Raw genomic sequence first — 23,767 nt, 5'->3', positions numbered from 1 at the left:
TGTTGCTGTTTTTTAGAAAGGAAAATGACACTTCACCACACTTTTGAACAGTTTATTTATTCACACAATAGTTTATCTCCCTTTGAAAGCTAGCATATGAAGATCACTTATTTTCCTTGTTTTGTTGTTTTTCCACATGATAAAAGCTTGATCGTCCCCTAATTCTCATAAAGGTCAATGTTTTAAAATCTATGCACATACCAGAATTACCGAAAGCAATGTGCAAAGCTCTGGGAAAATTAGTGCTTGAATGTTTTAAAGTGGCAGAAGATCACAATTCAGGGATAAACCCTGTAAGGAAATGTATATTTTTACCTTATGGGTAAAACTTGTTTTCAAAGTGATATATTTTGAATGATTACAATCCAGAACTAAATCCCATGGCAGACAACATCCGTTTTAGGGGAACTTCTGAGCTAAGATAACAGAAGGAGAAATTAAGAATATTACTTTTCCCTGACGAGAATTACCAACTTTGATACATTTTTCCAAATGTCATTTTTTAAGGTGACATACGACACACTCAGACTATAACTCTTAAATCTGTCTCTTGTAAATACAAGAATGGGCAAAATCACGTACATTAGTTACAGAAAGAACGCAGGAAGGCGGTGCACTTAGCATCACGTAAGAACGTTAAGGCCTTAGTTACGTGGCTGTGGCTTCGGTGACGTCAACAGTGCGCTCCCCGCACGCTTACATTCCAAGTAAGCAGGCAGGCAGAGCAAAGATTTCTAAACATGGAAGGGTTAAAGATAGTTTAGCCTATATATTACCAGTCAATTAATAGAGTCAGGACTCTTCTCAAGTAACTGTCATAAAGCAACCAAATCACACTTCATACAGAAATGAGGCGCCTCCCATACAGTCAGAGTGCTTCCTGGAATGTAAAGCAGAGGAGGAGCCCGCATGAACTTATGTTGTAAACGGTTCCCAGCTAAGACCAACCACTGCATCACGCAGTCTGTGAAATGCCTTCCGGAAAATGCATTTACCTCTTACCAATTGGGAGGGGGTAGTCCTAGCCTAAACATTAAAGCCAGACATGTAGGTGAGACTATTCCCTAGCGGCCTGTGGTTTCATCTCAGGACAGGAAATTTCAGTTATTAAACAGCATATTAATGTCCACTATTCCTGTCATGTCAAAGTTATCAGAAACAGACAGGAAGCTGGAGTCCAGAGAGCAGGCTTCCTGGTCTGGCCCTGCCTCCACCTCCCGTGAGACACGAGGGAAGTTCTCAGTCCCCAAAAAGGCCTCAGAGCCCTCAACCAAAAAACAAAGGAGCTGAACAAAACGAACCCTAACTACACAGGATTCCCATCAAATGGGATTCTGCTAAATTTAGCTTGAAAACTGACGGCTCTGAAACTGCCGGCCTGATGCTCATCACCAGTAACACTGATCACAGGAAGAGATTTAGGCCAGGGAGTGCCTGCTTCTGCACTGACGGGGCGGGATGGCAAGGCTGCTGCCAGCGTGCGTTCCCAGGTTCTAAGCAGAAAGAGCATCCATCCTGGGCCCTGGGCAGGCAGGCGGCTCCAGAGACATGCGTGTGTTCTCATAACTCATGCACACAGGCAAAGGGGTTTTCTAGAAGACACCATACAGCACATGGACCTGACAAGCCCAAAACACATCTGAAATGAAAATGCAACCAAATACTTCAGGCTGTTTCTCTCCTTCATAAAATGCACACAGAGACGTGGGGCCAACATCCTTCACTGCATGCCAGGTCCCCAAGTCCAACTTCCCTTTCAGATATCAGTGCTTCTTTTACAAAACCAACACCTATTTTCAAAACTCAAAATTTGCTTGGGTTGGATTATACTTAGTAGAAAAAGTCAATCTATTTTTTCTAGTTTCAAGATTTTCTATGAAGAACTAAATGAGACATAAGACTTAAGTGCAGGGAAGTATACCAGACACTGCCACGCACTTACACTGAAAACCCACTTCACGTGGTTGACACAGAGACTTGCAAAGAAGGTCATTTTTCACAAAGGAATTGCCCAGGCTTACTCGGTAATACCAACATTCCATAATAGATGTTACCTCACATGTCAAATTGGACCAGGGCAGGGGGAAGCCGCAGGAGTACTTTTAAGTATTATTCTAAGATGCTACAAAATCACTAGGCTGGTCAAAAAGCAGTGATTAGAACCTAGGAAAATTAGTCTTTCTTGAGAAGACAGACACTCAAGAACCTAAGAACAAGATAAATTAAACAGAATCGCGCCACAGGGCAGACACGTAAACTGACTAACATTACAGCACTTTTTAAAATTCTCGTATTTGCTTATTTTGTATTATCTTGAAGACAAACGGATTATGACCTTCCAAAATACCAAAAGTGTCCTGAAATCTTATCAATTCCTTTCCTTAAAGGAATGAGGACTTTGAACCACAAACACCATGACACCTGCAAGGGTTTCCGTGAGGTAAATCATGCGTTTCATAACCCAGATGGCCACACAGCGCGCTCCCTGGCACCCGCCTCAGGACACGACAGACACAACAAGCTATCGAGCAAGAATCTGTTAACAGTTTTATTATTTTTGTGTTAAATACCATGGGACAGGATTGGAAGGATGAAAAACTCAGTCAACAACTGCCTCACAAGGGATAAGAAAAATTCTGCCATGATATTAGCAAAGGTGAAGGAGAAAATTTACACTGTACGAGGCACCATTTCCCCACAGAATACCTCTTGGCATTTCCTGAATGAGTGGGATTAGCAATCTAAATAAATCATATTTCAAGAGGTAACAGCAACAGATAAAATTTAAAGGGATTATTAAAATAACATTTACAAGACTCTGAACAATTCTTGAACTCTTATTAAAACCACAAAGAAAGAACAATTCTTATTTATGAATTTCATAAAGGACTGAATGTGCAATGACACCTGCTAGGGACGGTCTGGTGACGATGGCGCTGTCCGGAGCCCAGCACTCTGTTCTTACGTGTTTCTTTCTAACCGTGAGACCGTTACGGGCGAGGCCTACATGACGCTGTACACACAAAGCATGGTCACCGTGGGCCACATGGTCACCGTGGGCCACACTACCAGTGAGATGGCAGGTAAACGAATCTTTTCTGGTCAAGAGGCAAAAAAGAAATAGCACTCTGCATGCTTCACTCTACAAGATGAATTTCCCTAGAAAGAATCCAATGAAAATGGCTGCAATGACAACAAGAAGTGAAGGAAGAGGACTGGTGACGTTCTCTCTGAAGGACGCAGCTGAAGTGGATCCAGGTTTATCCGAATGTGCTACCTTCCTGAGCCGTAAGCCTTCATCCTAGGAAAAAACACAGGCACGAAAAGAGGTTTCAAAACAAATGTGCATCAGACCACAAGCTACAAATCCACAGACAACAGAGCCATACACAGGTGACCCAGGGGGCCCACACTGTCCTCACAATGGGCCCTTCAGCCACAGACGACCAGAAACAGGTGAGTGCTAGTCAGAGTTCGGCCTACAGACACGTGGCAAGACAGCCCCACACAGGAAGAGCCGAGACCTCGAGGGACTGGGGGAAAGGGAGGGTGTGAGTAAAGGGCTGGCACCCGGCCTGGACCAAGGAGGAGACACGGGACCCTGTTTTGTGAGAAAGGAGGGAGGGACACAACAGAGGAGGAGTGCTGCTCGCAGGACCCCACCCCCAAGGCTCTGCACCTGGCCCGGAGACCACTTTTCTCCAAGGTGGTCTCCACTTCCAGACCAGAGCGGCCACTCCATCCTGACTGATGCTGTCTCACATAGCAATTTCTGACAGTCAGTCTGGGACTTTAGGGGACAAGGTTCTCAGTAACACGATAGCAGTCACTCAAAGGAGGAGGCTGTTATGACACTTCACCAGCTGCAGAATGACCTTGGAAAACACCCACACCTGTGCACCAAGGCAGCTGGCTTCACCTGGCCTATCACCCTGACCACAGAAGGGGCAACCTTTCATTCACCTCCTCAGCACAAGCTAGTCTCACTTCTCGCACTGCCTCCCCTCGTGCGTTCACTAGTAACACCCCACGCACTTCTCATCATGCTGTCTACCCACATAACTGACTGCTCAGAGGCATTGTGGATTTGGGTCTTGTTCTGGTGAGTCCTATGTGGACACCACAATGACTCTCAGTCCCAGAGAGAACTTTAAACGGCACTCCCGATGACTCTGCCTCCCTGGGTCTGGGGTGTGGCCTGGACGTGAGGTAAGAGCTCACAGCAGACTCTGATGAACAGACTGGATGAGGAAGCGGAGGTGGGGAGGTGAAGGGCAGTGGGGAGATCCTGCCCGGAAGGCTGCCACAATGCCAGCCTTGATGTGAGCTGTTAAAGGGCCAGAGGTCAACTCGTGCGCCAGCGGTCTTCAAGGCTCTTTTATCTTTTAAACAGCAGGATGCTTCTTCAAACAACATCTCCTAGAGAACATCAGTCAATTCCATCACCTGTCTCCCAGTCTGGTCAGCCTGGCAGTTCCTGACATTCAGGCCTCAGCTCTCTGAACACCTGGGCTCAGCACGCCGAGGAGCAAACCGTCCACCAAACACAGAACTGAGGTCACAGCAGGTAAAGGGAAAGTGCAAACAACAGCCCCCTTAAAACGGCACGGGGTTGAGTGTGGTTGTGAAACAGAGACCATCTTTCCACCCTCCAAGTAGGTGCTCAGTGCAGGGGCCTCAGAGAGGCACTTGGGAAAGGGAGAAACAGCCAGAAAAATCATCTCAGCACAGGTTAAGCCACCTCACAGGGGCTTTCAATGGGAGCCATGCACAAAATTTAAAATTTTCTAAGCCCATTAAAAAAGTACCAAAATTGATATAATTAGCTAGCTTTAATAATGCATCTTTCACTGAATCCAATAGAACCCAATATTATTTCAACGTAACAATACAAAACAGGGATGTGGGGCTTCCCTTGTGGCTCAGCTGGTAAAGAATCCGCCTGCAATGCGGGAGACCTGGGTTTGATCCCTGGGTTGGGAAGATCCCTGGAGAAGGGAAAGGCTACCCACTCCAGTATTCTGGCCTGGAGAATTCCATGGACTAATCCACGGGTTGCAAAGAGTCGGACATGACTGACCGACTTTCACTCACTTATGTGACTCACAGCACATCTTAATTCCAACTAAGCACACCTAAGTGCCCCGCCCTGGACAACGGGGGCCCCTTGCGGGGACGGCACTGCTGCCGCAACCGACAAGACCAGGCCCGGAACGCGGAGGCTGCACCCGCAACAGAGGAAGCGGCAAGGCCGTGCCGACCGCCAGCACCCAAGCCAACTGCCAGAAGGGCGTCAAGGCCGTCACCGACAGCGGGGACCACGCGGACACTCACCCTCAGGTGCCGGTTCTCCTCCGACAGCTTCATCATCTCCCCCTGCAGCCGCTTGCACTCCTCCATGAGCTTCCTCATCTCGGTGTCATTGAGGGAAACACTGTGAGGCTTTGGCACGGGCCCATCCTGCTTCGCAGCGTTCAGGGGAACGGCTTTGCTGGGTTCCATGTCATTCTGCATCACAAAGATAGCAGGCGCGGAGTTTGTCAACTGACAACTCTCCTTACAGGTTTTAAACAAAACTTTAAACTCCACATTCTTGTCCAAGAAATTATTTACACAGAAAGTTCTGCCAGTTTCAATTTCATTATTAAAGTTTTTTAAATGGCCAACATCTGGTCCCCTGTGACCAGCTTTACAGGACAATAGTGAGCATGAGCGGTCACCAAGGTCTGAACACGTGGTTCCCTGCTCTGCATCCACCTCCCATCCCAGAGCAGCCAGCAAGCAGCTCATCGTCCTCCAAGATCCTTCCCTACAACACCTCAAAGTCTGGGAGAGCAAGAGTCACTCGTCTGCGCATTCACCCCTAAACCCAGCACCCCAGCCAGTGGTCACTCAACAAGGACACCAAGGGACGCCTGCCCGAATCCACACACGAAGTTCACAATCAGTGCTGATTCTGCAACCTGAGTGAGTTGCCAGAGGGCAGGGGGATGTGGTCACAACCACTCAAATGAAATCAGACCACCTAAGAGAAATGCGTGGGAGAAAACCCAAGTTCCGTTCACAGAAAAAGTCACTGGAGGATCTGGAGCCTGAAGGGGAGATAATGAGCACAAACACGTGTAGTGGGGAAAAAGCAGGCAGGGAGTCCACCTGACTGTGCTCAAACACGAGTGACCCCACATTTATGCAGTAACACTCCCTGCGACAAGTCATGAGATTCAGTAGGAGCCCCCCCAAGGTGGGGCTCTGGCACTTTAATTACAAGCCCCACATCTGAAGTCTGGCCAGCGCTGACCCATGTGACCCACCGGGCCCCTAGGTACCCTGAGGTGCCCTGAGCCTCAATAGGACACCTGTCCACCAGAACCTCCTCTCCACCTTCAAGCACCCCAACAGGAGTAGCACAACAAGTGTTGTCTTCAATTAAAATTTTACTTGCTAAAAATGTAATTTTTCAGATAACAAGGTATAAACTGCTTTATTCAGATATAAAATTCTACCAGAAACATTTTCAAAATTAACTTTATGGCAGGTTCCACAGTACTCATCAGAGGATTTAATTACAGTCAACACCTGCCACAGCACCCCAGTTCCGGAATTCACACAGTGCAAATGGGGACAAGACGTACTTCCTATGAAGGGGTTGTGCTCTGATTGCTATGTCTAGATCCATGTAAAAATGAACACCACTGATTATACTGAGGTCCCAGTCAACACTCAGATCCCCATCTCTCTCTGAAGCATCCCCACCAGTCCAGGTGCCAAGAAGTTTGCTTCAGGATCCTCTCTGCTTCCGTGCAGGCCTCATTCTCCCCTCTCTCCCTTCCCAGCCAAGCCTGTCAGGTGTGCTAAAAATCCCGTTTCAGATGCTGGTACCCTCCACCCTTCTCTCTTCCTTTCCTTCATAGTCACTAGAGTTCACTTCAAAATGGCTTCCCAAGTGACTTCTCACTTTCCACCTAGAAGCAGCCCAGCATCTGGGAACCAGGATGGCATGTGGCCTTCCTTCCTCTGTGAAGACAAACAGTCCACAATACCACAACTCGGCACTCTTCCGGTTTGGGGAAAGAGTATCACCCTTGTGCCAGAAAGCTGACTAAGAAATTAAGAGGAGATACAAAAGGTCAACCAAGCAAAGACAAAACTAGAATGAGGACTCATCAAATTCTTCCCAAATGGCTTTTTATTTTTGAACAAATTTTTGAACTTCTAGAAAATTGAGAATATGAAAGAGAAAATTACCTCCCGTTCTCTCGTCAATTCAACTTAACTACTATTCCTATATGACCTTCCAAATATTCTTTCATATACACATTTTATAAACTCAGCATACATATAACTTTTAATCCCTTATTCATTTATATGTACATCTTTTAAGTGTCATTCTAAATGACATGATGTCACTAAATACTATTCTGTGCCTTACCAAAGTTACTTAAACATTTCACTCTTACTAACATCTGACGGGAAGCTCCCACTCTGGGATTTTAAATACCACGTCAACTGACAGCATCTCACAGTGACAGAATTATATCTTTTTATTGAAAACTTTCCTTAATGTAGTTATATTGCCATTATAAGGAAAAGGAAAAAGAATGTAATAACCAATCTGTGGAGCATACATGTTAAGACTAGAATGCACAAGATAATACTGAAGCCCAAATACTTGTCAGAAGTGAGCCCAGCAGGTCATGAGACAGTCACACTGAGTAAGTGCACTCACACCCTGTGCTCACAAGCATTCAGGTCCCTGCAAACCAGCCAGCACACACAGCAGGGGCAAGGAAATCCAATTTACTAACTAATTTATAGTGGAAGCATATGGAACCTAACTCAGGGTGGCTAAAGAAGGGTTGAGTGGGGGCATCACTGGTGCGGGACAAGCTGGAGACACCAAGGCTGCTGGGACCTAACTACAGGCTCCACTGCGTGGTCACTCCCCGAGAGTTGCTTCAGACACTCCCCAAAGAGGAGACAGGTTCTTCTGAGAGCCATGGACACCAAATGGAGACATTCAACAAGCTGTGATGCTGAGCAGTCAAGGAGCAGTGACGCTGCACACATCTAACACTGCAACTTAGAAGAGACTCAGCAGTCAAGGCCATGATACCACTAAGAGCACACTACCCAGCTTCACATGACTCAGCCTATCAGCAGCAAGCCCCTCCACCCAGATGAGTTACTGCTGTACTTTTTAGAAAGCCTCCTTTAGAATTTCAGTTCCAATACTCTGAATTATTCCATTTAGGGATAATTACAAATAGTGAGGGCTTAGGGGCTGGACAGAAAAAGAAAGGTGGGATAAAAGGCAAATTTGGTTTCTGCACTGAAGCCCTGGGACGGACAGAGGAGGGAAAGAACGCATACCTGGGCAACACTCACGGCTCCTGGGGGAGTGAGGGGTCCAGGGCATGTGCAAGGGGTAAAGGGCAAAGCCCAGAGCTGCGGCAGGAAACCGCAGGAGGCCCAAGTAAGACCTCAGCTAAGAGGAGGTGGTGTCTGAATATAAAGTTACCAAAGTATCAATACATCTCCCATCTAAACTAAAATCACGAAACTGTTAGAAGCATTAGGCCTTTAGAGAAAGGAGTAGGTTTTTGAAGCCTTAGTGTCCGTGGTCTCTGAAAGCTGGAGCTCCCAGAAGCAGGAAAGGCGAGAGCGCGGCAGCCTGCAGCACCCGGGACAACGCCAGGAGGTCAAGGTCGACAGGCGTGCCAGCGTCGCACTCAAGTGGGTGTTAGGTGTGCACACGCACACACACAGAGACGCTAATAAACTCAAACGTGACCTCAGATCTGTAGGGCTCCTGCCACCATTCTCCTACCCCGGGGGGCACCGACAGTTAAAGACAGTGACCGTCAGCTGCATGGGACAGAAGACATAAGGCAAAAATCTCACTGCTCTTTCTTATATATAAACATAAACACCTGCCTGGAGAGTGACATCCACCAGCTCCCCCTTGACTGACACCTGCTGCCCCCATCAGATCTTTCCCAGAGGATGCTCCCCAAACCTCAGCGACGGTGAAAAAGCACATCCATTTCATAATAATGCTCCCATTTACACTGTTCTGCTCAAGACCAGGATGTTATTGAGTATTGTGTTTGCTGTTTAGAACAGAAGAATTTGTAAGCGTGGTTTTTAAGTGACTGTGGTTCTGCTGTCATATTTTAAACATAGCTGAAATTTTCAGTTCTAGTTACTGCACATAAAACACACACAATAAATACCTCGCACGTGCTCAGTGACTACGTCACCGTGATCAGTGACACTGGCAGACTCGTCTATCTGTCAGCTCCCTGAAACAAACCTTCTTCTCCTGTTTGAACACACTGAAGCCCCTGGGCTCACTCTTCGCACTATAACTGGCAGGCGCTGTGCCTGTGCTGTTGATGCTGCTCAGCGGAGCGACGGCCACTGCGGGCCCTGGAGGAGCGAGGCCCTGAGGTGCAGGGGAAACACAGTCTCAGATTCACACCGCGCTCTGACCGCTCCTGCGAGGGACTGGGGATGACTAACACAGAGATCATGAGGCTCTCAACATTCACCTTATTCTGTAAAGACGCGTCACACATAAGAAATAGTAATAAATAATAGTTACGTTAAAGCAGAAAGTACCCTTTTGAAGTTTTTCTATGAATTAGCTATAATCAACTTGCATTATGTTCACTAAACTAAACGTATAAACCTTATTAACCTTAGGCCAGCCTCACGTTGTCCTAGAATGAGGACCTTCTACCTGCGTGGCTCCTAATTTTTGTTACTAATGAATACTTGTCAATACCTGATGAACAAGCACTTCCGTTTTCTTACCTTTGAAAACACTCAACTTGAACAATGTTTAAATTAAATGAATTTTTTCAAGGGTTCAAAAATTGCAATAATTTATACACTTCTGTATTCAGCACAGACACCCCTCCCCCAAACACAAACATGCGCGCACACACCCCTACCTACCTCCCAGGATCAAGACACAAAGACACACAGAACTTTCTAGTACACCATTGTATCTCCACAGTTCTCTATCTTCTCAAATTCCTTTAACACACATAAAGGTAATACCATACAAAAAGCTTGTAGCAGACTCAAATAATACTTACGGATATCCAGGTCACTATACATAACTATGATAAAGACAACTCCATCTTACTTGATAATGCACTGTCACCAATCTGTTCTTTATCGCAACAGAAAATAATGTACACTTAATCATAAAAAATCTTTATACATAGGACCCCCGAGGTTCCCTTTCTTGACTGCCTGTCACTCCTCATTACGGTAAGTATTTTTTCCTTGAAAATAACATTATGTCATAAAGCAAATGTCATTAACAGATGTTAAATGGAGGGCTTATAAATGAAATGTAATACTTTTTTAAAATTTGGAAAATGTCAAGTATAGTTGGTGGCCTAAAAAAAAAAAAATCAAAAAATTTTATTTCAACAGAATTGAGTAAGTGATCAAATATCATTACTAACAAGTTAATCTGAAACCACACTCATCCTAAAAAAACCACGAACACTAACTGGACATCAGATTTCATAATACAGAGATAATCATAACAAGAGTTAACAACTCAGAGAACTGCACTTGCCATGAACTCACTAAAATGCACCAAAGATGTGCTCAGGGTCCTCAGGACTGGGGGACCACAAGTCTTAGCGCCTAAAAGCACAATTGTCCCAGAAGTGTTAACAGTATCCCTTTTTATTCTAAGACAAAAGAGTTGGACTCCTAGGCCATTCTATGTATGATCCAAATCAGAGACCTATTTCCCAAAAAGAAGCCCGTATTCTAATGATAGTTCAAATACATTATGACTGTTTCATTGCAAAAATGACTTCCTTAAATGATTAAAAAAAAAAAAAAAAAATGGACTCAACCACTATACTAGCACCTTTCCTACAACATAACCAAAAACTTCATTTTCTTAGTTATATATTTGGCATCAAGGTTCTAAAAACCCGGAGGAAATCAACAAGATAATAACACACTCTTTTCCAACTGTCTTTAGGAACAGTAAATGCCAAGAACTAACAGCATACCTAAAAAGACACAGATCCTCAAACAAGTGCCTTACCTAATGTGTTTAATTGACCGTCTACTTCTCTGGGGTGGCTCGGGGAGGTGGGTGGGGAGCTGCAGCAGGGGTGAGAATGGGATGGAGTACCAAACATTAAGAAATACTGAGTCAACATCACAACGCTGAGACTTGCTGCCTACCCCAGCTCTGAGAACAAAGTATAACAACTATGCCAGCTACTGCACCATCTATCAGCTTTGGATATTAACTAAAGCTTTCTAAATTGATTACTAAAGGTCCTAAATTCAGATGGGCAACTCTTCAGAGTGAATGTGGAAGGGGCCGCTAACTGGCATGGGCTTCTCTTCAGCTCCACACATTAAGCGCTGAACACAATGCGAGTGCCATCTAGACGGAGCTGTGTGTTAAACCACAGGCTGTCACCAGCAACTTGGTCAAGACTAAATTGAATTTTGCTGAAATTAACACACTTTTAAAAACATATAAACAAACAAACCAAACAAATAAGAGATCAAACCATGCCACCATAGGAATTTACTACACAATAATCGTACTATATACTAAAAAATGCTTCATACTTTACTTCTAAAAATATATGCTACTGTTTAGAAGTGTGTTTTCCTTGAATAAGGGAGTGTCCTCTTTAATCAATTTGTGTAGTCAGCATTCAGCTTCATATGGCACCTAACCAATTTATCTGTAGTAAACTGACAAACTTTATCTATGCAAAACACAACTCAACCATGCCCTAATTCCCTAATAAACAAAGTTCTTACTAAAGTGAAGACACATATACAGAAACAGGGTATTAAGTAATTTCATAACTGTACCTATGGATGCTAGAAAGAAAGCAGTATGTCAAAGACACTATGATCTTAGAGCAGTTTCATTAACATCGTCTGTAGTTAACACTGAACTGGAAATGCCAAGATACCATTAGGGTCTTACCAACAGGGTCTTATCACTACATGAATAAAGCATTAGAAAAGAGGTGTTTCAAATGTATTTCTACACACGTGTGTGTATCCATACATATATATATAAGGTTTCATCCTTAACCATTGTAACAAATACAGAAAAACTTCTTATTTTGTATATTATAAACACTCCAGGTTTGGTTACTTTGATGCTTCACATTTTCTATAAAGATTCTGACACAACAGCAAGCTGACACCTCCATAGGAAGTCAGTTAATCAACAATTCAGATAGCAGGTCTGGGGCAGGCTGCGTCCACTTCAGTGATCCCTGTGTCACAGGGGTTCCTTGTAGAACCCGCAGGTTAGCAGCACCGCAAGAGTGAGTTTAAGCAGGAAGAGTTTCCAAAAGAGTATTTTACAGAACACCTGGTACCGACATGGTACCTCTAAGGGGCTGAAACACAAACAGGTTTAAGTCCGTCAGTCCACAGAACACACAGCAACGAGGAGAAAAGGAAGGAGGTGGCAAAGCTAATGGAACATATCGTCAGAAGGACACAGTGAGTGGATGCTTCTAACCTAAGAGCAAGACTGAGAACTCCACCACCAAATGTATCAGCAAATATCAAATGAGCGCCAAATACTTCTAACACAATGAAGCAGGAATGACAGAATCACCATTACGCAACCTTAAGTGAATTAATGGACCTAAACCATGTTTTCTCACTTTCGACTTGACTGACATTTAGGGCTAGAGAATCTTTGCTGCGGGAACAGTCCTGTGCGCTGGAGAAGTTGAGCAGTGTCCCTGGCCTCTACCCACTGGTGTCTGCAGCAATCCCCTCACCCCAACGGCTGTGACAACCAAAAATGCCTTCAGACATGGACAAATGTCCCCTGGCTGGGAACCACTGTCTACACACCAACAGCTGCTAGCTTCAAAACAAAAAAGACACTATGTGCCTCCCTGAAAGAACAGATAATCATCTATACAGCAGTCCTCTCTCTCCCTCACCAGCAAAAAATAAGCCTCAATTTAATCCAGTCTCTAGATTCGATTATGGGAAATACCAAAAACAGCAGAAAAGTTAAATGACACCTGAAGGATGCAACCAACAAAACCCAGGCTATAGGAGACTCTACAGGACAAACCTAATTTAATAAACAATTTTCAAGAGGAAAACAAGGGAATCTACAGTTTAAGAGTCTTAATATATCATCCAAGAGCAGTATGTTTGATTTCAAATCAAACAAACTACAAATGTCTAGATGACACTTGTGACTCTGCCTGGCAGTGTGATGTTAATGATATATTAAACTTCCAAAGACTAATGACAGTGTTGTCTTCACTCTTCTACTTTTCTTAACATCCTTAGCTTTGAACAATATATACTGAAACAGTAACGACTGAAATTAATTATGTCTGAGATGTGACTTCAAACAATATGTGAGATGGGATGTGATGGAGATGAGATAAAATCAAACTGGTCATTGTTTATAAAGCTGATTCACAAGGGTTAATTTACTGTTCATTTTTCTAAGTATTTAAAGTTTTTCATAATCAATTGCTTTAAAAAATCATTACCTTTAGCAAGTATTCCCTATAATTTAATTGGTCAGTAAAAACTATACTACAAGTCCAAGTAGTTCAATAAGTGCAAATCCTTCTGCAGCTAGTTTACCAAGCTCAGGATCAGATACTCCCTGAAGAACTTTGAAATTGCTGAACACACTCCAGGTTTCTAACCTACTCTGAAAAACTTCTAGGTCCAAACTACTTTGGCTTTAGCTCCATGGTGCGGGGCCCTGGGCTCACCACGCAGTATCTGTTCAAGCCTTTAGCAGATTCAAAGCCACTCTGCTGGGTAATCTGGGCTGGTCTCTGTCTGGTGAACCTGCTACCTCCCTGTGTATGGTGGAAGATGGCTGGGCCCATCTATCATAGTCATATCATTTCCCTCAATTTCTGGTTTGGTTTCCAACACTACTTGGGTGCCGGCCCTTTTCAGACTATAATCTCAAATGGTCTCCTATCCAGAGCATAAGAGAAGCCCAGTTGAAAGACAGCTCTGTGCTTATTAAACAACTGTAAAAATCGCATAAAACTCATAAAAGTGAGAAAATACCCAAATGTGTTTTTAAAATAAGTCAACCCTATTTCAGTGAATTCTACTTCTTGGAATACATCTGAAGGAAAGGAAAGCGCTATGTGGAAGAGATATTTGCACCTCCATGTTCACATAGTAGCATTATCTACAACAGACAAGACATGGGAACAATCCAAGTGTCCATCAAGAGAATGGATAAAGCAGTTGTGGTGTATATGCACATACTGGAATGCATGTATACAATGGAATATTATCCAGCCATTAAAAAGGAAAGCCTGCCATTTGTGACAACATGGATGAACCTCAGGGGCATTATACCAAGTGAAGTGAGAGAAAGACAAATTCTGTATGATGAGCTCACTTACACATGGAATCTTAAAACAACAACAACAACAAAGCCCCAAACTCTCAGAAACAGAGACCAGGTCTGTGGCTGTAAGAGTTGGGTATGGGGAGGAGCAACTGGATGAAGGTGGTCAGAAGGTACACACTTCCAGATAAACAAGAACTTGGGATGTAACATACAGCATGGTGACTACAGGTAACACGGCTATGTGGCACACTCAACTATGTGGCACTACAGGTAACACTGCTGTATGCGATCTGCTCCCTGTTAAGAGAGCAGATCCTAAGAGTTCTGACCACAGGGAAAACATTGCTTTTCTGGCAGCTGTATGAGACGGCGGATGTTAACTAAACTTACTGCAGTAATCATTTCACAATGTATGGAAGACTGGTCTTTATGCTGACACCTTAAACTTACAGAGCATGTCAACTACAGCTCAATTAAACTAGAAATAAAACAAGACAATGTGCTACTGTGCTTTCTTGGTTCCGGTAAGAACTACCCAAGCTATTAGCCTTCTGGCAGCCTCGGCAAAAAGAAAGTGCACTCCACGTGGGAAGTGTCAACTTCATCCGTGCTGTTGCACCATCAGAACCTCACTCTCCAGTAAGAATATGTGTTCACATTCTCTGTCTTCGGCAAATATTTCAAAATCCCCTTAAAAAGGCATTAAAAACACAATAAATGATTTGTTCAATACCTAATTACCACTCAGGCACTTTTTCATTTCAGCTTATCCTCAAAGAGAAACACAATAATTGAGCCCATGTATTTAACTTGCAAGTTTACTTTTCAACAGGGCAAATGGCCTCCAGAGCAAAGACAATAGTCATGTCAGACTGTAACCTAATATGTGCCAAACACAATGCTATGTGTTCATATTACTTTATATGTTAAATCACATGCACACAAATCTACCGACCCTTCAAGTCCCTCCTAAAAACCACAGAAAAAATTCAAATTTGCATTTCAGAAAAGGAACAGAGAAGTGACCACAACCCATTCTCTAAGGCTACTTTTTAAACTCTGAGCATATAAACATCAGTCCTTCAAATTTTATTTGCCTCACACTAATCAAAACACAACATAAAAATCACTTACTAACTCAGATGTATTTTGACCAATAACAATAGTGAAAAAAATACGTGGAACAGCCAAATCTGAAATAAATGTTTGTCCATGTAAATTAAATCTTACCCCCAAACTGCAGGTATATAGCTGCCAAAAAGCAGCTTATGTCTGTAACTTAATCATATTTATACATACACGTCTTATTCTAACAAAGAACTTGTAGTGGTTTAAGTGGTTAAGATTTTGGTAGGAAGAGATGATTCTTCTCCATCATGCAGCTTTTTAAATTATTTTTCAATCATACTTTTAATCAAAAGTATCTAAAAGTACTTTTCTTCTTGAACAAACAAAATGTTGTAACATGAAAAGAGCATGTCCACATGTTTTTTAAAAAAGCCTAAGCACCGAATCTAGAACAGCTGTATCACACATCACACACCCACCAAGGCCAAAACCAGCAGCGGAAGTTAAATCTCAGTGACTAAGAGCTGAGCAGCTTCCAATTTTCTTAAATTTTCCTACTTACCAATTTATCATTTTCATTGGGCATTTCAAATACACATCTCAATTTAGAATCCATTAATTCGTCGGGTTTTGCTTCTTTCCACTAAAAACACAGGAAACCAAACAATGAGACAGAGGAAATACAATTGCAAGCAGTAGGTTTCCTCTCAAGGGATAACCAAAGGGTTAGTGTAGCTGCCTGGAGGCAGGGGTTGGGGGGTTTTTCCAGGTGCCACATAACTTTCTACAGAACCTTACAAGAGCTACTGTCACCACCATTAAAACCATACTAACATCCCTAGAGATTACAGGGCTTCACTGTTAGCAGTGCACTTCTAAACCGTCTCTAAGAAATATGACTTCAAAATTCCTTTATTCTTGACATGAGTTAGGATTATCCATAGTGAAGAGATACACAGATTTTTTTTCATTTTAAAAGGTAGGTTTCTCAATGAAGAACTAAACAAAACCCAAGTTTAAACAACATTCCCCCAAAAGGTTTCTGTTCAATTTCTCTACTCACCACAGCTTCCATGTCTGAAATGTTTGGTGGAGCAAAGATGGTCTGTACCATAAACTTGTGTTTACTCTTCTCATTGGGGTCATAGTCAAAAGGCTGCAGCATTACTGAAGAAGAACGGACACATCACTGACTTTTGATCATTTCTAGTACTCACTAATTTGCAAATTTAAAGAAAACCAGGAAGGTTGCAAGAAACACTGGATTATTAAAGTTGATTCAAAACCAACTTTATGATTTTCAATTATTCTTACCTTGTCTACGTTTTTAATTTGCTACATCTTTAACAACCCACAAAATAAACAAATGGCTACTTTAAAAAATAAGTATCTATGACTGCCCTCTCTAAACTTCAGTTTGGAAAATTTTCAAAACTTTGCTAACATTAACTATTACAATGCCTATAAATTCAAAATCTAGTAAATTTGTATTTAAGACCACTTAAGAATTTAGTTTTCACATTAGTATTTAGTGATAACAGCTCTTAAAATCAGACAACTAAAATATTTATAGGAGAAATTCTAGGTAACTTAAAACTCACTACCATTTATTAGTGCTTCGATATAATTAGCTTTTTCTAAAGTAGATTTTAAATAAACACCTATTTAAGAGTTTATCAGTGTGTTTAAATGAGTCTAAGACAACAAAGTGTACAAGGAAACCATACAGCCTCATGATTTCTGAACTTTTTCTACTGTCCTACTAATTATATTTAAAATTTTTTCCCAAGCATTTATGGTTTTCAGTGGCATACAAGAGGTTTTTTAGAGGCTCGGTGTGGTTTAAATTATGTAATATAAATCTAATAAGAGACTATAAAGAATGAATCAGCAATTCCACAAAATATGTACACAGTACTGTGGAGTTAACTTCCCTGCTAATATTTAGATTCTTTCTAAGACAGATGTCAACATTTTCAGAAACTCAGATGCAATTAAGCAAATGTAGAAAATGCACAGGATGGGGGGGGGGGGGGGTGTCCCTGGTGGCTCAGTGGCAAAGAACCTGCCAGCCAATGTAGGAGACATGGGTTCAGTCCTTGATCCAGGAAGATCCCACCTGCCTCAGGGCAACTAATAAGCCCTTGCACCACTACTGAGCCCACGAACCACCATTACTGAAGCCCAAGCACCTGAAGCCTGTGCTCTGCACAAGAGAAGCCCCTGTAATGAGAAGATTGTGCACCACAAGGAGAGAATGCCCATGCAGCGACGAAGAACCAGCAGCCATAAATAAATAAGCAAAATTATGGGGAAAAAAGAAAATGCACAGGATAAATGCCCAGAATCCAGATAATGCACAATGTATCTCCAGGAACACCTTTCACTGAGCCACCACCCCAGGATATTCACTAGAAACTGCATAAAAAGAAAACTTCAAAGATGTGACTGACTTGCTAATAGACCTCATAACAAGAGAAAGACAATCTTAATCCATAAAAGTGCGTGCTAGTGAGTATGCAGAGTCAATCAAGGAGGGCTGCTAGAGGAAGTGTGACTGGAGGACCCCTCACCCACTGAGGGGCTGCACTACGCTGGAGTGCCGAGTTCCAAGTGAAGGAAAGGCATCGAGGATGCGTGTGAACACAGGAACTAGTGTGCTTGGAGAAGTATATCACATTCTTAACAAACACTAATACCGGAAAAGCTCAGTGAATTAGATCCCTCCAAGAAAGTCACTCTGAACAGATCCTTGGATTCCTAGGGGTACAGCTGCTCGCGCCAAAATCCATTTTTAATCATGTGGATAGAAATTATTTTATCTTCTTCCAAATGAGCTGCAGGCTTGTGGCCTTAGAGAGCAACTTCCAGGACACACATGCCCACTGCTCACTCTTCTCACTGCCCACCACCTTTCCCATGAGCTGACAGCTCAAACAAACACGACAGCAAGCCTGCCCAGCTGCCACATCATAAAACTCCTTTTCCAGGGCCTCCAGGCTCTGCGTATGGGGCTAGTTACCAAGGGAGGATTCGGTGCCCCACAAGGCCTGATGGCAGTCTGGCCTCAACTGCCACTGCATCAGGCTCCACCGCGAAACATCTCAAGGAGCCAGCCCCTAGCCGGCTTTGTGGGCCTGAAAACTGGAACACTGATACAGAATTGCTTAATATCTTAGTAATACCTGTCAGGATTACCCAGGCATACTCTGTATGCTTGAACACACACAAGTCTGGGCTGTATCCACAGAGGCTAATCTAGAGAAGCCCGTGCTGCTGTGACAGGCCTTCACAAAGGTGAGAGCCACGGCCAGAAAACGGGAGTAACTGGTCTTGGCGTGGGGCCTGTGAGGCGCCGCCTCGACTACCTTCCTGCCTACACCGTGAGAGTGTCAGGAGGGGAGAATGAACAGTCTGGGGGCACTGGCTCTGCTCCAGGGCAGGTAAGCCATCTGCGTGAGGAAGGGGCCAAGCACGCACCGCAGACTTCAAGGAACCACAGAAGCGGAACAGAACTGACACCCGGCATTAACAAGAAAGGCAGAAGCCTCATCGACTATTACAACTTACTGGCCAAAGATATGCACTGTACATTCTTAACGAAAAGACTGAGAATAATCCCTCCATAGCTGCATGTAACATGTCACACTAGTGATCTATGGGAGAGAATGAGCAAAGCCAAAAATGATACAAAATTTCAAAGACCAAATAATAAGGGCAGAGGATGTGTTAGTAAGCTGAAGAAATAAAGAACAATGTAACATTTTTAGACTGTTAGACTGACAGTAACTGCTTTCAGCCCATCACACATACCCTCCCACTCCATCCCCAAACACACCCCACACTCCCCCCCAAGAGAAGGGGGAGACAGTTTCTGCAGCAGTCCGCACACAATGAGAGGACAACATGCACATTTGCTACCTGAAACGGTCACAGTCAACCCGGGGTCAATGATCCCACTGTTGGGCCGCACACAGTACCGACGAGGCGCTGTCGTCTTCACTTTGAAACACACCTTTCGATCTGATGGATTTCGCAACTTAAGGTTTGTAGTGACTACATCTGTGAAGGGGCCTGTAAGATTTTAAAAAACAAAAACGGGAAAAAATATTAATTGGAGTCACACCCACACAAACACAGAATTCAAAACTGGAGAAACATAACCTCGACTTTATGTAGAGTGTGTACTGAAGTACACATACAGGTGGGGACTCACTCACAAAGGGGCTGTGTTCTCTCCTTTGTTCCTAACCAACCCATAAAATCCCTACTCGAACTTTTCTTGTTTCCATCACGTAAAATGTGTTCTGAAAGTTTCACAACTTACGAAACAAGCCCCAAACTGTATTCTCCCAGTACATGCTTACCGCATTACTGAAAAGATCGGTTCTCCAGTGCTCTGCAAACCAGAGCCTATCTTCAGACTCACCTGACCGAGCCAAGGACAAAGTCTCTCCACCTGAAGACAGCAGGCCGGGAGATAGGTGGTCCCGCCCCACCTCCATCAGCTTTGATCCCCTCACTCGCTCCTTTCACTCATGTTCGTCACATGTTTACTAAGGTAACTGTGTCAAATGCTCTACATACAAAGGTATTTTTAAGCTTTGGTTCAACACCCAAACATAAAATTGCAAAACAAAGAAGCCAAAACGGTGATGCACTCCTGCCTGAATAAGTAAATCTAAAACCATTGTTTGTTTTTTTAAAAAAAAGGGGGGTAAACTGGAGTGCGGAGAAACAGTACAGTTCTTGGTTCAAGAAAAGCCTAAAGACATTTTATGCAGATTTAGACAATAAACTGAATACTGGTTAATTTGGAGACAGAAGATAAAACTTAAAAAATATGTCCCAATGAGAAGCAACAACCACACACTTCTCCCTAACCCAAAAGCAATTTTAAGTGGTTTCTAAATGAAAAAAAAAAAAAAAAAAAAAAACTTTAGAAGTCTGAAATCAAATTTCAAGGCTGAAATTAAATAAACCAGAGTAAACATGTCTTTTAAAACTGTAAAATGTTTCTAGTATGCTTTAAAATGTTTCTAGTAAGGATCCCAGACTGAGAAAAGACAGAAAATTCCCCAACTCTGCCAAATAGTTTCCCATTTTGCTGAGTAGTGGGAAATTATCTAAGACAAAAAGGCTTGAAGGGGAACAACAGACACAGACAAATCAAGGACAGTGTGAGGAGGGCCGGGTAGAAAGTAGACGAAACTGATAAGAGGAGAGGAAAAGAGAGACTTCAAATGAAAGGCCAGGAAAAAGCACTTACTTCAAGTCCAAGGAGATAAATTAATTCTACTCTGTGCTTAAAAGTTTTTGAGTTATATTTTCTAACAAAGATTTGGAACTGGGATGAGAAGAAGGAGCTAGAAACAAGAGAACATTAGAAGAAAACACAAAAAAGGCAGAGAACCAGTTATAAAAAAATTTTTACCATGAAATAGGCATTTAAATCAACAAGTAGGCTTTCTTTTTTAATATATACAATATACACAAGAACCACAATCTCTTGGACAGCTCGTTTTAATTTCACGGTCGAGTCACTCATTGTATTTGCGTATTATCTCACATCCTTGCTGCTCCTCCCAGCACTACCACTGCCTGCACGCTTTGACAAGCACCTGACCACCCCATCCCCACACCCCCACCCGGGGAGCCAAGGGGAAAGCCCCCAGCTGTGCATTCTCCCACATGAGTCCACCGGTAAAACTATGAATCAGAGAGATAGATCCCATTTCCTAACATTCTCAAAATCCACAAGTTACTACAGGTAACTGAGAATGTGTCAATTTTTATGTTATTATTTCAACTAGGATTTTAAGATTAGCGCAAAGTATAATTTTTGAAAGTTTGTTTTCAGAAGTTTCTTAGTAAAATAGCTAACATTTTACAAATCTTAATTTAGAACAATCCTATATTTTCATAACATAATTATGTAACCTTGTCATTTTAAATTCAATTTCTAAAATGTCCCCAATTTTAGAGGAAAGTACCAACTATTCAAAATAAGGTAAAATAACTGGTTTTTTAAACTGATTTTTTAAATGACCATGTGTCCATTTTCATCAACATATGAATTCTGAAACAATACTCACATTTTTGATTGCCCATCAGGGAATATAAATCTTCAATTAATAGACTGTGATCTTTCTAGACATGAAAATACAAACTATCTAAAGATGAAAATAACATGTCAAAAGAAAAAAATTTCACTAAAACCAAATTCTTAACTGAATAAGTTAACCTCAGTGAAATGTAGAATTACCTGTAATAAACCCACTTAACAAATGAATTTGAGGTTTTCTGCACCACTGCGTCCCTCTAACCAAGTCTCTCAATAAGGGTTGCTTCCAGCAGACAGTTCAGAGTCCAAAGCCATCTTCTGGGTTAAAACGCAAAATCACTAAGTACTAATGACCACAAGCATAAAAACCAGATTTATAGCTGGAAGCGGGTTCAGCCAGATATCTGTTACACTTCGTGGGTCACAGAAACTCTGAGAATCTCACAAAATTAGATGTAGGTGTTCTGTCTGACGTGAGGACTGGAGGAGCTGCTGTTGGGGGAAAGGAACAAGACAGCAGTGTTCTGTGATGCCCAAGCAGACCTGCACAGTCAAGGACCCACCAAACCTTCACACACCCCTCCAGACATCCACACTGGTGTTTAAAAAAAAATCTCTTTTCCAGAAATACATCTATTGCAAAAACTCTGTTCTCTTTCTCCAAAAAACTAAAACATGAGTTCACACCAATACAGAAAATTATTCTACCAACAGCAATGCCACTCAGGACATGTGAATCCTGCAACAGGTCTGGGACAGTCAGCACACGTGTGTGGGTGACAGTCATGTGAGTGCACCCACATGCATAAAGATTCTCTCGGCCTTATTTCAAGACGTTAAAGAAAACCAGTCAGTCTCCACCAGACAACTCTTGCCTCACTTCCCTTAAACCGAAGCTCACTTGTTGAAGGAGGTCACAGGCCATCTGGCTACTTCACTAGTCTCCCAGTACAGTCTATATAGATATATTATCTATCTATCTATATACAGATACACTACATCTAGTATAGTCTATATAGGATAGATCTTCTAGTCTTCTAGTACAGTCATGCCTAACACTTACACATCGAAATGCCTATTTTATTACAAATCCAGTTTCTTCTCCTGTATGTTACACAGTCAGGGCATATATTAAGATTTTCAACTATGTACATTAGTAGGTAATTCATACATGAATTTCATCTCAGAATGCAAAACTGGGCACTACAAAATATAAAATGTTAAAATGGGATACTGTGTCAAATAAGGTTAAAAACTACTGCATTCTAATCAATACTCTCCAGCTTTACTAATATCCCGTGCAAAGCTTAGGTGTTTAAACTGTTTAGAAAAACATGAAAATGGTCACCGTAAAAAAGAGCTAGCTAGCTGTGCAGGGAAAAGGAGGAGGGCTCTGCTGAAGCCAAGTTCCGTTTCTGAGCCTGGACCGTGACTGCACGGCTATTGACTCTGATAATTCTATCAACTGCACATGGTTTTTCTTTTATGAAAAACAGTAAAGGGTTTTTTTTTTTTTTTTTTAAAGAAAAGATGACTCTTGGTATAACCTGAAGAAAAAACTGAAAAAACCTGTGAAAAGCACTTCTGATGAAAAGTGAAGCAAACTACATAAGAAATAGTATTCCCTGGTGGTTCAGACAGTAAAGCGTCTGCCTATAATGCGGGAGGCCCAGGTTTGATCCCTGGGTCGGGAAGAGCCTCTGGAGAAAGAAATGGCAGCCCACTCCAGTACTCTGCCTGGAAAATCCCATGGACAGAGGAGCATGGTAGGCTACAGTCCACAGGGTCGCAAAGAGTCGGACACGACTGAGCAACCACTCACTCACTCACTCACATAAGAAGTAAACACTCATGTTTTGAAAATTTCTAGAACAATCCCTGTAATTGAGAGAAATCCAGCCGTGTGTCCAACATAAATGCTTAGTTTAACATTTAGAAACACAATTACTACAACAATCCATTTAAGATTACTTGGTAGTAAACTAATCACCAACCACAGATACCATCTGGTATTCCCTACTTGAGAGATGAAATTTCACTGTTTACACGTAAAAATATTCCCCATAAAACAAAATTCCACACAATACAGATTACATTTAAACTCTTCTACCAAAAGGAAACAAAACAAAATCTAATTTTATTAAAAGTCTACCTTTTCATCACACAGGCTGCTCTCCTCTCCTCTCAAGCAGCCAGGCCACTTCGGGGTCACCAGGTACTCCGCCCTAACTCTACCAGTTACCATTCCC

The 23,767-nt window shown here is 42.5% G+C and overlaps 1 protein-coding gene across 1 annotated transcript in view; it reads right to left on the bottom strand.

Annotated features, from left to right (window-relative positions):
- Nucleotides 1–2,522: 2,522 nt before the first annotated feature.
- The window catches only part of VAPA (VAMP associated protein A), a 35,817-nt gene continuing 14,572 nt past the window's right edge, over nucleotides 2,523–23,767 (bottom strand). Inside the window, exons 2-6 of the mRNA XM_061131027.1 lie at nucleotides 19,376–19,528; nucleotides 16,518–16,621; nucleotides 16,017–16,097; nucleotides 5,335–5,508; nucleotides 2,523–3,301 (exon numbers count right to left, since the gene is read on the bottom strand). Of these exons, the coding sequence (XP_060987010.1) occupies nucleotides 3,143–3,301; nucleotides 5,335–5,508; nucleotides 16,017–16,097; nucleotides 16,518–16,621; nucleotides 19,376–19,528 (671 nt within the window). The 3' untranslated portion in view covers nucleotides 2,523–3,142. The remainder of the gene's footprint in view (nucleotides 3,302–5,334; nucleotides 5,509–16,016; nucleotides 16,098–16,517; nucleotides 16,622–19,375; nucleotides 19,529–23,767) is intronic.

Source organism: Dama dama, chromosome 27 (genome assembly GCF_033118175.1).
Source record: "Dama dama isolate Ldn47 chromosome 27, ASM3311817v1, whole genome shotgun sequence".
NCBI lineage: Eukaryota > Metazoa > Chordata > Mammalia > Artiodactyla > Cervidae > Dama > Dama dama.
The sequence above is the reverse complement of the archived record's forward strand: the minus strand, read 5'-3'. Positions and strand labels throughout refer to the sequence as shown.